The 11028-nt window shown below is 48.4% G+C and overlaps 1 protein-coding gene across 1 annotated transcript in view; it reads right to left on the bottom strand.

The window, feature by feature from the left end:
• Positions 1-9436, bottom strand: part of LOC123033106 (tubulin alpha chain-like) — a 14388-nt gene extending 4952 nt beyond the window's left edge. Inside the window, exons 1-4 of the mRNA XM_044449526.1 lie at positions 9297-9436; positions 2593-2815; positions 960-1108; positions 5-14 (exon numbers count right to left, since the gene is read on the bottom strand). Of these exons, the coding sequence (XP_044305461.1) occupies positions 5-14; positions 960-1108; positions 2593-2815; positions 9297-9299 (385 nt within the window). The 5' untranslated portion in view covers positions 9300-9436. The remainder of the gene's footprint in view (positions 1-4; positions 15-959; positions 1109-2592; positions 2816-9296) is intronic.
• Between the last annotated feature and the right edge of the window lie 1592 nt (positions 9437-11028).

Genomic DNA, 11028 nt, shown 5'->3' with positions numbered 1-11028 from the left:
GTGCATTGGTCAGCCTGTTGGAAATGGGAACAGATCATGCATGGTTTTTAATTATTCTGAAACCTCCTGGTCTCATGAATAGCTTTCACGTTTGCTTAGAAATAATGTCATACAGGTAGACTATCAGAAGGCTGGCAGCCCTAGATTTCCAGAAAGCAGTATACTGGAAGATTCAATCCCTTTTGTAAAGGTTCCAAAACAACATTAGATTTCTTCCCACAAAAACTATGCCTAAGGATATTCCCCAGATCACTGTAATTTCCAGGCAGCTAGAGCCTGTAACCAAAGGAACAGAATGGGGCAGAGAACATGTGACCTTCCAGATGTTAGATTTTGGCTCCCCCCACCCGCTTGGCCAGTGGTCAGGTATGATGGTTGCTAACAGCCATTAATTTACCACAAGCAGAGCTGCTCAGCAACTCACCCTCTCCTTCCCTTTCTCAGCCGTTTTGCTCATCTCTTCTCTCTACCCAGTTTGGTGCTTTGTAGTAAATTAGGCTGACTTTGACCTTCAGAGTTGTAACAAAGCTACAGATAGGATAACCCCACAGCCACCTTACAACAATTTTTATGCCTGCCTTACTATCTGGAGACAGAGCAGGTTGCAGAGAATAGCAAAACAAATGCAGGATATTTAGTGGCATTATGCAACCTCATTTCCAAGAGGACTGGGCCTGGCTTTCAAAGAGTGAGGGAAATGAGAGCTTCACCCAAGCAACATAAGCTGGAAAAAGAAGGCTAAGGTGGTGATGAGACATTTGATGAGCCAGGTGGAGGTGGCACACAAGGTCTCATTGCCTGCTACTGCAGGAGTCTCTGTACAGCATTAAGGATTCCATGCTGCTCAACTGGGGAACGTTTCCTTCACAACAGAGATTGGAGCTTCCATAAAAGTTGTGCACTGTTAAGTTGAGGAACCACGCAAGTCTTTCTCACTAGGGCAGGATTAAGTCGCTTACCAGCTTCCTGATCCTGTCGAGGACCAGGTCAATGATCTCTTTGCCAATGGTGTAGTGGCCCCTGGCATAGTTGTTGGCAGCATCCTCCTTGCCAGTGATGAGCTGCTCGGGGTGGAAGAGCTGGCGGTAGGTTCCCGTGCGCACTTCATCTGTGGAAACAATCAAGTGAAAGGGTAGTTTGATTTTCTGGGTGTAGTAGAAACACACAGCCTAGCCCTGCTGAGTTTTGTGATCAGAATTTTATCATCTGCAGAAAACTTAAGGCTTTTAAGAAAAACCTGATATTTAAGGAGGATTGAAGTGCCAACATATAGCAAAGGAAAGTCTATAATGGAGGGGGGGGGGAGCATTTGGATGGCTAGTGGTGACAGGAATCCTAAATGGGCAATATGGAGTTGGGCTTGTCAGCCTTTGGCCAGCCAAGTCCTATTCATGCATTTTGACTTGGCAGTGCCAGCAACGTCTTTCCCAACTTAGCCTGCACTGCCATCAAGCACAGGATCGTGCTTTTAGGAGAACAGCAGGCAAAGACTCTGCAGCTGCAGGCACATCGCACAGCAGCCATTCTGGGTAGACAAAGGCAGCATTCCATTTCCGTTGCAAGATGGCAAACCTCTTTGCAGAAGTTGCACCATGCGTCCTGCTCTTCAAACCCACGTGTGGACAGGCCGTGATGGCACTCTGAGTAGGACCACAGACATTTTTTATAATTTTGCCTTCTCAGAGTGAGCCTTGGTACCAAACAGATTGAGACGAAGTCCTCAGAATTTAATATTTGATGGCGCAGCATAAAGCTGCTTTTTACCAAATTATTTGGCAGCCTATTCAATTTTGTACCATCCATTCTAGGAAGCTGCAGTCCTTTTGACCCTGTGAACCCTGCTGCAGGCGCCGTCACATAGTGGCTCCCATGAAGGGTGTGTCTAGCCACACACAGGCTACTGTGGGGGCCTAGCTTGTCGAGAGGCTGCTGGGAGCAACAGAGAGGGAGCAAAGCTAAGGCTGGGAGAGAAGAAAAAATGGGAGGAGCTGCTTCCAGGCCTTCGCACTCCCATCTGATCTTCCTTCGCCGACACAGATCTCTCCTTTGCTCTCACACTACGCCCAGCCCCTAGCCTCAGTCTTTCACCCCCTCAGCCCTTTCTCCACTATCTCTCGCCCTTCCCCACCCCAGGCTTCCCTCTTTCCTTTCCTACCCTCTAACCCTGCTTGCTCCCCCCACCTGATCTTGCACTTCCTCTCCCTCCTGAATAGCCAGGCCCCGGAGCAGCCATGCTGTCTCTGCTGAACAGCGGATCGGTGGCAGGCTTTAGGAACAGGGAGGAGGAGAGAACCTGGCACTTGAACATCTGTTTATCGAAGAAATATTTTGAAGGAGCCGTGAAGAGCCGTCTGTGTACCATTGGAGGTAGCGGTGGGTGCTAGAACATCAGTGGGAACAAAGTTGGGGACTGCTGGACTATTCAGACCTGTAGTTTCCTCAGACAGAGGAGCGCCCTGCTCTTCTACTTGTTGTCCTTTAAACAGGTGACTGAGCAGGCACTTCCTCCATGCACTGTGTGTACATCACCTGTTCATCTATTGCGCCTCTTGCAACTTATTTTTAAGGAGAAGCTGGACCAAATAGGCTCACCTATCACAGTTGGCTCCAAGTCTATGAACACTGCCCTGGGGACGTGCTTGCCAGCTCCTGTCTCGCTGAAGAACGTGTTGAAGGAGTCATCTCCTCCGCCAATGGTCTTGTCGCTGGGCATCTGCCCATCCGGCTGGATGCCGTGCTCAAGGCAGTAGAGCTCCCAGCAGGCATTGCCGATCTGGACACCGGCTTGGCCGACGTGGATGGAGATGCACTCACGCTGCAATGGGAAACAGTAGCATAACATTTCAGAATACCGACACCTCTCCTGGCAGGGCAACTGCAGTGGTAGAACTACCTGCTACTGAGAAAGGTCACGTGGCAAAAAATGGTCATTGTTTTCTTGAGAAATGACACACAAACTGCTCTCAGGGCATGGCTTAGCTACACTGAAGATAGGGTCCAGCAGCTTCAACTCTGGTGCATGTAATTATCTACTTAGCCCATAATTGCTTGGGTGGCCTGGAGTCAGTAATCACATCAGTTCTCTTAGCCTCCTTCTGAAGTAGAAGTTCTGACTTGCCCTCCAGAGTTGCAAAGAGGCAAGGTTTCTACAGCCATTCGCTCATGTACACACACCAGTGAATCTGTGTAACTCTATCTTAGCCAGCAGCTCGCTAGCAACAACCTTCTCCACAAAACTGACACTTCACGCTTGCATAAAAATCCCAAGCAAGAATAGCCATCATACAGTCTTGGGATTTACTCCTCAGTTCTTAAAGTTTACCTACAAATTACTTGACAAATTTACTCCAGATAAATTTCTAGATTTCTGTGGATTCCAAATTCCTACAAAGCAGGGGTACAGAACTACGTGGCTGGAAGCCTACTCCAGCTGGCCTGAGAACCCCTTCACCCAACCAGGTTTCCAGCTTTGATGCAGTATTTCCCCCCCCCCCAACACACACACATACACCCTGAAAGGGGGCGAATGCCTCTAAGGCTTCCTCACTGACAATGGGGGTGCTAAATTACAATATGCTGGTACTTTGGCCCCATTTGCCAACAGAATGTGCTTCCCAAAAGCTTCTCCAAAATGGAATTCGGTCTTTAGGCTGAAAGAGATTCACACCCAGTATCTCAAGTACTAGAATGCTAACATGTTTTGCTGGCTTAGAAATAGAGACTTTTGAAAACACACCCATTTTTAAAGCAAAAAGGTTAATTATGGCACCTGAAAGAGGAACAAATTTATGGCAGATGCTTTCATGGACTAGCATGCACCCCAAAGACAAAGTATTATCTGAAGTTCTAAGTACATAAATGCTTGCATCTGTCCACTAACGCTCCTGCCATAATGAGTTTGATCACCTTTAAAATACCCCCAAGACGTCTTGCTGCAACAGAGCAGCATCACTGGCTATCTGGAGTTCCTTCCAGAAAAGAAAAGAGGATTAGGATTACGATTATGTTTCATCCAGTTATGACATGAGTGCTTTCATTTGATTGCCAACAGGTAATCTGGCCTGTGACAGTTGTGGAAGGTGGTTGTGTCTATCCCGAAAACGGCGGAGAAAACAAAGTCTCTACCTGAATTTTTTCCAAAGTGAACACAGCTAAGGGGCAAAAACAGACTTTTGTTCCAAGTCAAGAGCACAGTATCTTTTCCTTGAGCAGCACCAAGTCTTTCACCACTTCAGGGTCATTCCTCTTTGAGCATACAAATTCCCCCCCTCCCTTGGTGCCTGAACAGCAAGCAGTTGTGTAACACTAGCTGAGCTCAATCAGCAGCTTTAATCCTAAATTTAAAAGGATTCTTCTCTTCCCCACCTCCAGTTTAAACCAGCTAGCTCCTACCATCTGACTCCGCAGCTTAAGATGTTAGATAAACAGCAGGAAGGGCTGCAGTTTGAAAGACCCACATCAGTCGTCATTAACCCTTTCTAAGGAGGCAGTTAACAGGAATAGATGATGTCAGGCTTTGAAAGATCTATCGTTGTATCTAAATGCAGAAACACAGCTGAAATTATGAGCCATTATGGAATTATGAACATGAGAGTATGTTTGAGTTCCAGGACTCTATGTCCATGCTGGCTGGGGATGATGGGAGTTGTAGACCGATATAGTTCAAGGCCATCAGGTTGGTGATAGATCAAATTAGGGTAAGCAGAATCATTTTATTGTTGTCCCTGTTAAAAGGGGACAATTTTAAGTCCTTGCCAGTCTACTTAAAATTATATAAATACCTATCAGCAGATCCTGGTCTGCATTCTGCCGTAGCATATAATTATAGTTGGCCTCAGTGGCTGGCCTTAAAGATAAATACCCCCACAATCCTTCAGACTCTTAACAGAATACAACTAGGAATTCCAGCGTATGTTTTGTCTATCTTAAGTTAAAGAAAGGAATTAGCTTGAAATGAGTGGTGAACACTTCCCAGAAGTATTCTGTGTTTTTGTTGAATGCAAGAATGTCAAGGCAGTACCAAGGCAATGGTGGAATTTTGTTCATTCAAACAGTAATCCCATGGACATTAAGGGAAATTCTGGCCATAGGACAGGACAGTTGGGGGATTATAAGGCAATCTAGTCTAGTGTATTATATTTTAATTGATGTTTTGTGAGCCGCCCCGAGGCTTCGGCGAATGGGGCGGCATAGAAATTTTCTAAATAAATAAATAGTCCACCAGAACTCCAAATTAAAGCATTCCTGCCAGATGGCTGCCCGGCTACCTCTTGAATGCCTCCAGTGCAGGAGAGCCACCACTTCCCTCCACAACTGCAATTTCAGTGAGCCTTATTTCAATTAACATGAATGGAACTGGGCTGTTAGAAGTAGCTGTTCTCCTTTGGGCTGTGTAAAGAGACAGGCCATCTTTCCTGAAAGACCACAGCCAGGATAGCCTTCCCCAGAAGTGAACACCCAGCGACTGGGTTCATGTTTTTCTACTAGAGCTGCCTGCCTCTCCTGAAGCTCCAAAACCTCTTTCAGGAATGTGTTTTGGGCAGGTAGTGACAGAGCAGCAGCATTAAACCTGCCCAGGTCAGGGAATGCTGGGCTTGGTGCTAGTTCACACCCCACTGCCTGACCCCCGCTGCAGAAATGAAGTTCACATGAGACTTGCAACAGGCCTTGAATGAAACAATGTCCTAGGCCAACCCACCCACGGGGGAGATGCAGCAGCAACCCAGCCCTGTAGCATGAGTTGCATCCCAGACACTGTTACTCATTGCTAATCAGCACTGGAGGTCCTGGGCGTGTCTCATGCGCCTGTTTGAGTCACTTGCTGTACACAAAGGCAGAGCACCCCATCAGGTCTTGGCCCTCCCCAAGCATTATCAGCTACCAGCAGCTGGATTCTATTTGTCTGCATGTTTGACACCAGCAAACCCCAGTTGCTTCAAGCTAGCAACTTAAGCCAGCACCAGCCAAGTTATGAGTGTTTACTCCTTCCCACAGTGCTTGCAGAGCCAGTCCACCACCCCCTGTTCTGACTGCTACCAGCTTTAGAAGTTGTTCCCCTCTGCAATCCCAGAAGTAAATTTATGTGCTGATTTAGTGTCCCAACAGTCTGGAGGGTACCAGGTTGAGAGGGGGAGGTTCATTACAGTGACTTGGGCTTTTTCCTGTCTGGCTTGCATAGGATTGCACCTTTAATCTGCAAAAAGTGGATTCTAACAGCTACAGGAATTCTTCACACAGTATTGGAAAGGCCTACAGATTATCTGCTGCAGTTCAAGAACACAAAGCTCCTACATCTGCAAGTGCTGCTTCTTCATCTACATATTAATGAGAACCTGTTCTAGAGCAAGGCATTTTAAAGCCCTAGCAGGATTAGGCTTGTTTTAACTAGCTGTATTCAGCAAAGGCAGTATTCAGCAATAGCTATGCAAAGAAGGGAGGTTACCCCAGGCCTCTCCCACCTGAAGAGATTTTGAGGTAGGCAGGGGAGTGCTACTCTCCTTCCCATAGCACAAACACAGGGAAGGAAAAGAACAGACTCATTTAAACCACTTCCCTTTTAGAAGGCAGGCAGCCGCTGGTTGGTACCTGTGGGAACTGAATGCCACACTAGATGGAATTTGGTCTGACCCCGCACAGCTCTTAAGTACTCCAGTAGGCTATATACAAGACAGGAAAAGTTAATCAAATTTGCATGCAGCTCTAGAAATTGGGCATATACTGCAGTGAGCCATTTCATACATGCCAGGTTTGCCACCATCCAGACATTAGTCAAAGTGCAATTGCAGCTCCCCTGTGCAATACACGCTGGGATATTTAAACAACATATGCACACAACCAAGACAGGCAACAGCTGAGCTGCCCCCAGCCTAGTCCTCACCAGCTGCTTGGGACAACAACTCTCAGTATGCGTCAACATTATTGCAGGGGCTGAGTTCATAACATCTGGAGGGAACCAGATTGGGAAAGTCTATGGGAGACACCCTGAGGCAATTAATTCAATTATGGAAGTAATTTGCACTTTGGCCTAGAGGTGGGGAACCTCAAGCCCAGGGGCTGCCTGGCATGGAGCATAGAGGGAAATGGGAGAAGCCTTCTCCGCAGACACTGGTGGTCTCCTGGTTTTTGTGACATTTGGCCACTCCCAAAATGATGGTCACTGGAGGTAAAACTTAAAAATACGCTGATGCTTTCTGCATTTTATATGGAATGCAACCCCCCACTGCTTCTCCTAAATGAAGTTTGGCCTGCAGGCTGAAAGGTGTTTCCCACTTTTATTCAAGACACTTCAGCTGGAAGTCACTGGAGATTAACCAGACCTGGGACAAAGACTCAAATGAAGTTCATATGATCTTGAGAGGCACAGGATCCAAGTCACAAATGGAGCATTTAGAGATAACCACACCCAATTTAGACGGTATCTACATTTGATAACTTTCTGATAAAGGTCAGAAAAATAAGGAAGACCATGGAAGATTGGCAGTTCTTTTTTCCTGTCTACACGAAGTGTCTCCCTTGATACCCTTCCCCTTATTAAACTCCAGTCTTTCCACATTTTACCAATAAAAAATTTAGAAGCTACTCCCTTTCCAAAATTGATGGTTCAACTGCATCTGCTTTGCTCTCCCTCAGCTGTTTCAAGTTATGCAACAGAGCCCTGGAAATGCTTGTAGCTCTGCAACCCTTAATTTACTTGGGCTGTACATGTTACAAAGCTATTTAGACATTTTGTCCTGCCCATCTACAGTGGGCATTATGCAATGCCCTATAAAGCCCCTTATAGGCCATTGCTTTGTTTTGCAAGAGCAAAGCCACGCGCCTGCAAGTTCAGACTTGGCCACTTTCGCTTTCAAATGCGAAGTAAAGATGAACTTTCAAATCCAACAGGTACGGAGATCACAGTTTCGAGGGGGTCTTATAAGTGCCACTTAAGCTGCTTAGCCTAGCCGGTTTGCAGGGGGTGGTTTGGAACAGTATTTTTAGGGTGAGCTACCAAGTGCTCTGGTTCAGGCGCTCGCAAACAGGACACGGTGAGGTGGGCCGTTGAACAGACCACTCCCCCCCCCCGCGCAGGCCATTCCCACCTGAGCGCCTTTCGAAGCCCCCGCCCTCCCCTGAACGTCACTCGGCAGGTATGCACGTAAGATCCGTGGCCAGGAAGATGAGGCAGCAAAGGTGTCCTGCCCAGCGTAACAGGTCGTATATTCCGCTGCCCCAAGGAAGATCAAGTTACCCAACTGAGTGCTGTTGTACTGGTACCTCTGCTTTTTAGAAGCAAAACTGTTCCATCACAGCTCACAGGAGGAATTGGGGCGAAAACGTCCTTACGCATGACCTATGGATCCATTTCCCAGAAACAGTAAAGAAACTGGTTACCAACTTGGCATCGTACAGAATTCTCTCTAAGGCCCTTGGAAGTACGTTTTTCTCCTCACACGCCAGCGTCTCGGTGTGTGGTTTAATCGAAATCCGCCAGCGCGTGATCCTAGGATAATTCTCTTTCCCACTCATCAAATACAACCAGGATCAGTTGCCTCTGCCCTCTAAGAACGTCCATATTACATTTGTTTGCGCGTGCAGCTAAAACGCAAATTTTTCAGGACTCGTGCGCGCTAGTTTAAGTGAATTTCTAGTCTCCAGGGAGCTGGGAGTCATCCAAGCACCCGAACCACCACCCGGAAGGCTTCTCAGTGTGAGCATTCGCGGGTGGATACGAGCTGTTAACAGCAGAATGTGGGCGCTCACGTCTTTCTAGACAGAACTGTTATTCCCCGAAGTTTAGAAGTTAAGCGCTGGAGGCGCAGAGTCGGAGAAAAGCTAGGACAGAGCGCCAAAAGGGCAGTCCGCAAGGGTTACTCCCGTTTTTAAAAAATGCAGAGGTATAGATACACGAGTTTCCGCATTTTTGTATTTTATAAATATATTTTAATCTTTTTTGCTGATGGGCGTTAAAAAGTTGGTACGATGCTGGGAAAACGCATCGCAAAGGAAGGTGACTATGTAGAAAAGTGATGTAGTTGGCTTTTGAAATTCTTAAGAGTTTTTAAAAGTGCGGAAACTTTTTGAAGAACCCTCGTGTATGTGTGTGTGCGCGCTGTTGCAACACCACCCGCTCCTTATTCATGCAGGAATTCCCCTCGCGCTGCTTCACAGCATCCCACCCCCGAGCGCTTCCCTCCTCCACGTGTCTCACGGGGCCGATCTCGCCAAGAGCGAGCCGCCAACTCCGTCTCTCTCCCCTTCGCGCAGCGCCGCTTCCCAGCGGCTCCAAATGCCTTTCTCAAAGAGGGCTCACTTACCATGTTTCTTGTTGGGCGCAACAGGGGGAAAAAAGGCACGAAGGGATCGGGAAAGGGACAAAAGTCTTCCTCACTAATCCAGCCGCTTAGGGAGCCGCCAGTGAGCAAAAACTTCTTAATAACTCACGCCGGGTTTAGGCGGGGCCTTTTATAGGATCGGGGCGTGCCCTAAGAAATGTGGGTGGGGCCTCGCGGCAGACATAGGAGGTGAGGCGGGAGGCGGCTCCGCTTTAATCCTCCATCTCTCAGCTGGCCCCCAATTGGTGGGTTCGAATTTTCCAAAATGTTAAGGCGGTGACGTGTGCAGAACAGAATGTGGGAAGCGGTGGGGGAGGGGAGGGGCGAGGCGAGGCGGCCCCACGTGGGGAGCACCAGATAAGAGCCTCATGCCGGGCGAAGCTCGCTGCGCGGAAAAGACACCTACAACTTCTGGCAATCGTCGCTGGATGCTAAAATAAGGCAGGCGCGCTCGAAAGCGAGTTCCAGCACAAGCAACAGGGCGCACGTCAGAGAAAGTGGGGCAAGAGCAGTAACTGGAATACATCCTCTTTCGGGCAGTCCCATCTCCCTTCCCAGCGCCGCCCCGCGCAATTCCCTTCGCCCCTTTTGCACCCACCCTCTCCCTTGCGGCGGCTGGGCGAGGTTGTGCTGGAAGCAGCTGCGGGCGGAGATCGGGAAGAGTTTGGGGGAGAGGGGCGCTGGAGACAGGCGGGGGGCATGCCTGCTGCAGCGCGGGGGCGGCGGGGAGCCGGGGGGAGCGGAGCTGCCCGTCGTCGCTCTCCGTGCCTCGCTTCAGAGCGCGGATGGCTGCACATTCCGGAGGGCCCGGGAGAGGAAATGGGACAAAGGGCAAGGGAATCGCTTGCGGCTCGTTAGAGACTCACGTGCAGCCGTCTCCAGTGCTCCGCTTTAGCTCCACCGAAGTTGTGCCTCAGAGCTGCAATCCCAATCCCGTGCCCACTTCCCCGGTATCGACCTCAGCAGGCCTCGCTTTCAGGATGTTCATAGGGTGGCACGGCACGGTAAATCCGTTCTCCTCTAGGGCATCATAATCACTCTCTTTGTGACTGCTCCTTTTATTTATTTCTTTTTAATTTTGGTTTATCACCTTTTTTGCCCCACCCACCCCTTCAATGGTGGCCTCCATTGTCCTCTCCCCTCAACCCAGCCCACCCACAATCTGTCCTCACCATTATCTTGCAATCGTTTCAGTACATATATCCATGTTTTGAAATATAAATCCCCAAAGTGAAGGAGGAGGTATAAAAGGAGAAAGAAACCCTTGGTGGGATTAAAATATTTAAAAGTGGGAAGAACCTGTTTGTCCCACCAGTGCGATTGGCACAGGGGAACAGCTACCTCTTAGCTGGAGCATAACCACATTTATTCCTATGGAAGGCTCCAGGCTCCTGCAATCTTAGCCTGCCATGCTGCATGTGTTTATTTTGGAGTGTATCCCATTAAACTCACTGGAGCTCTCTGCTGAGTAGAAGACCTAGAATTGCCACAGAACTTCATGGGGTTTGTTTCCCACTAACTGTGTTTCAGGTGGGTACATTAATTTCCTGCTCACCTTTGCTACTACAGTCTCCACTGAGTTGTATGGGACACACGCCCCCTTCACACACATGCCCTACTTCTGCATCTCAAGACCTCACAGCCCTCGACGGTGTATGAACAAACACAGGATTGTGTGTGTGTACTAGAACCAAGGATGCTCGGATCCAACCAC

The sequence above is a fragment of the Varanus komodoensis genome, unplaced genomic scaffold, assembly GCF_004798865.1.
Source record: "Varanus komodoensis strain SLA01 unplaced genomic scaffold, ASM479886v1 scaffold59_1, whole genome shotgun sequence".
NCBI classification, from domain to species: domain Eukaryota; kingdom Metazoa; phylum Chordata; class Lepidosauria; order Squamata; family Varanidae; genus Varanus; species Varanus komodoensis.
The sequence above is the reverse complement of the archived record's forward strand: the minus strand, read 5'-3'. Positions and strand labels throughout refer to the sequence as shown.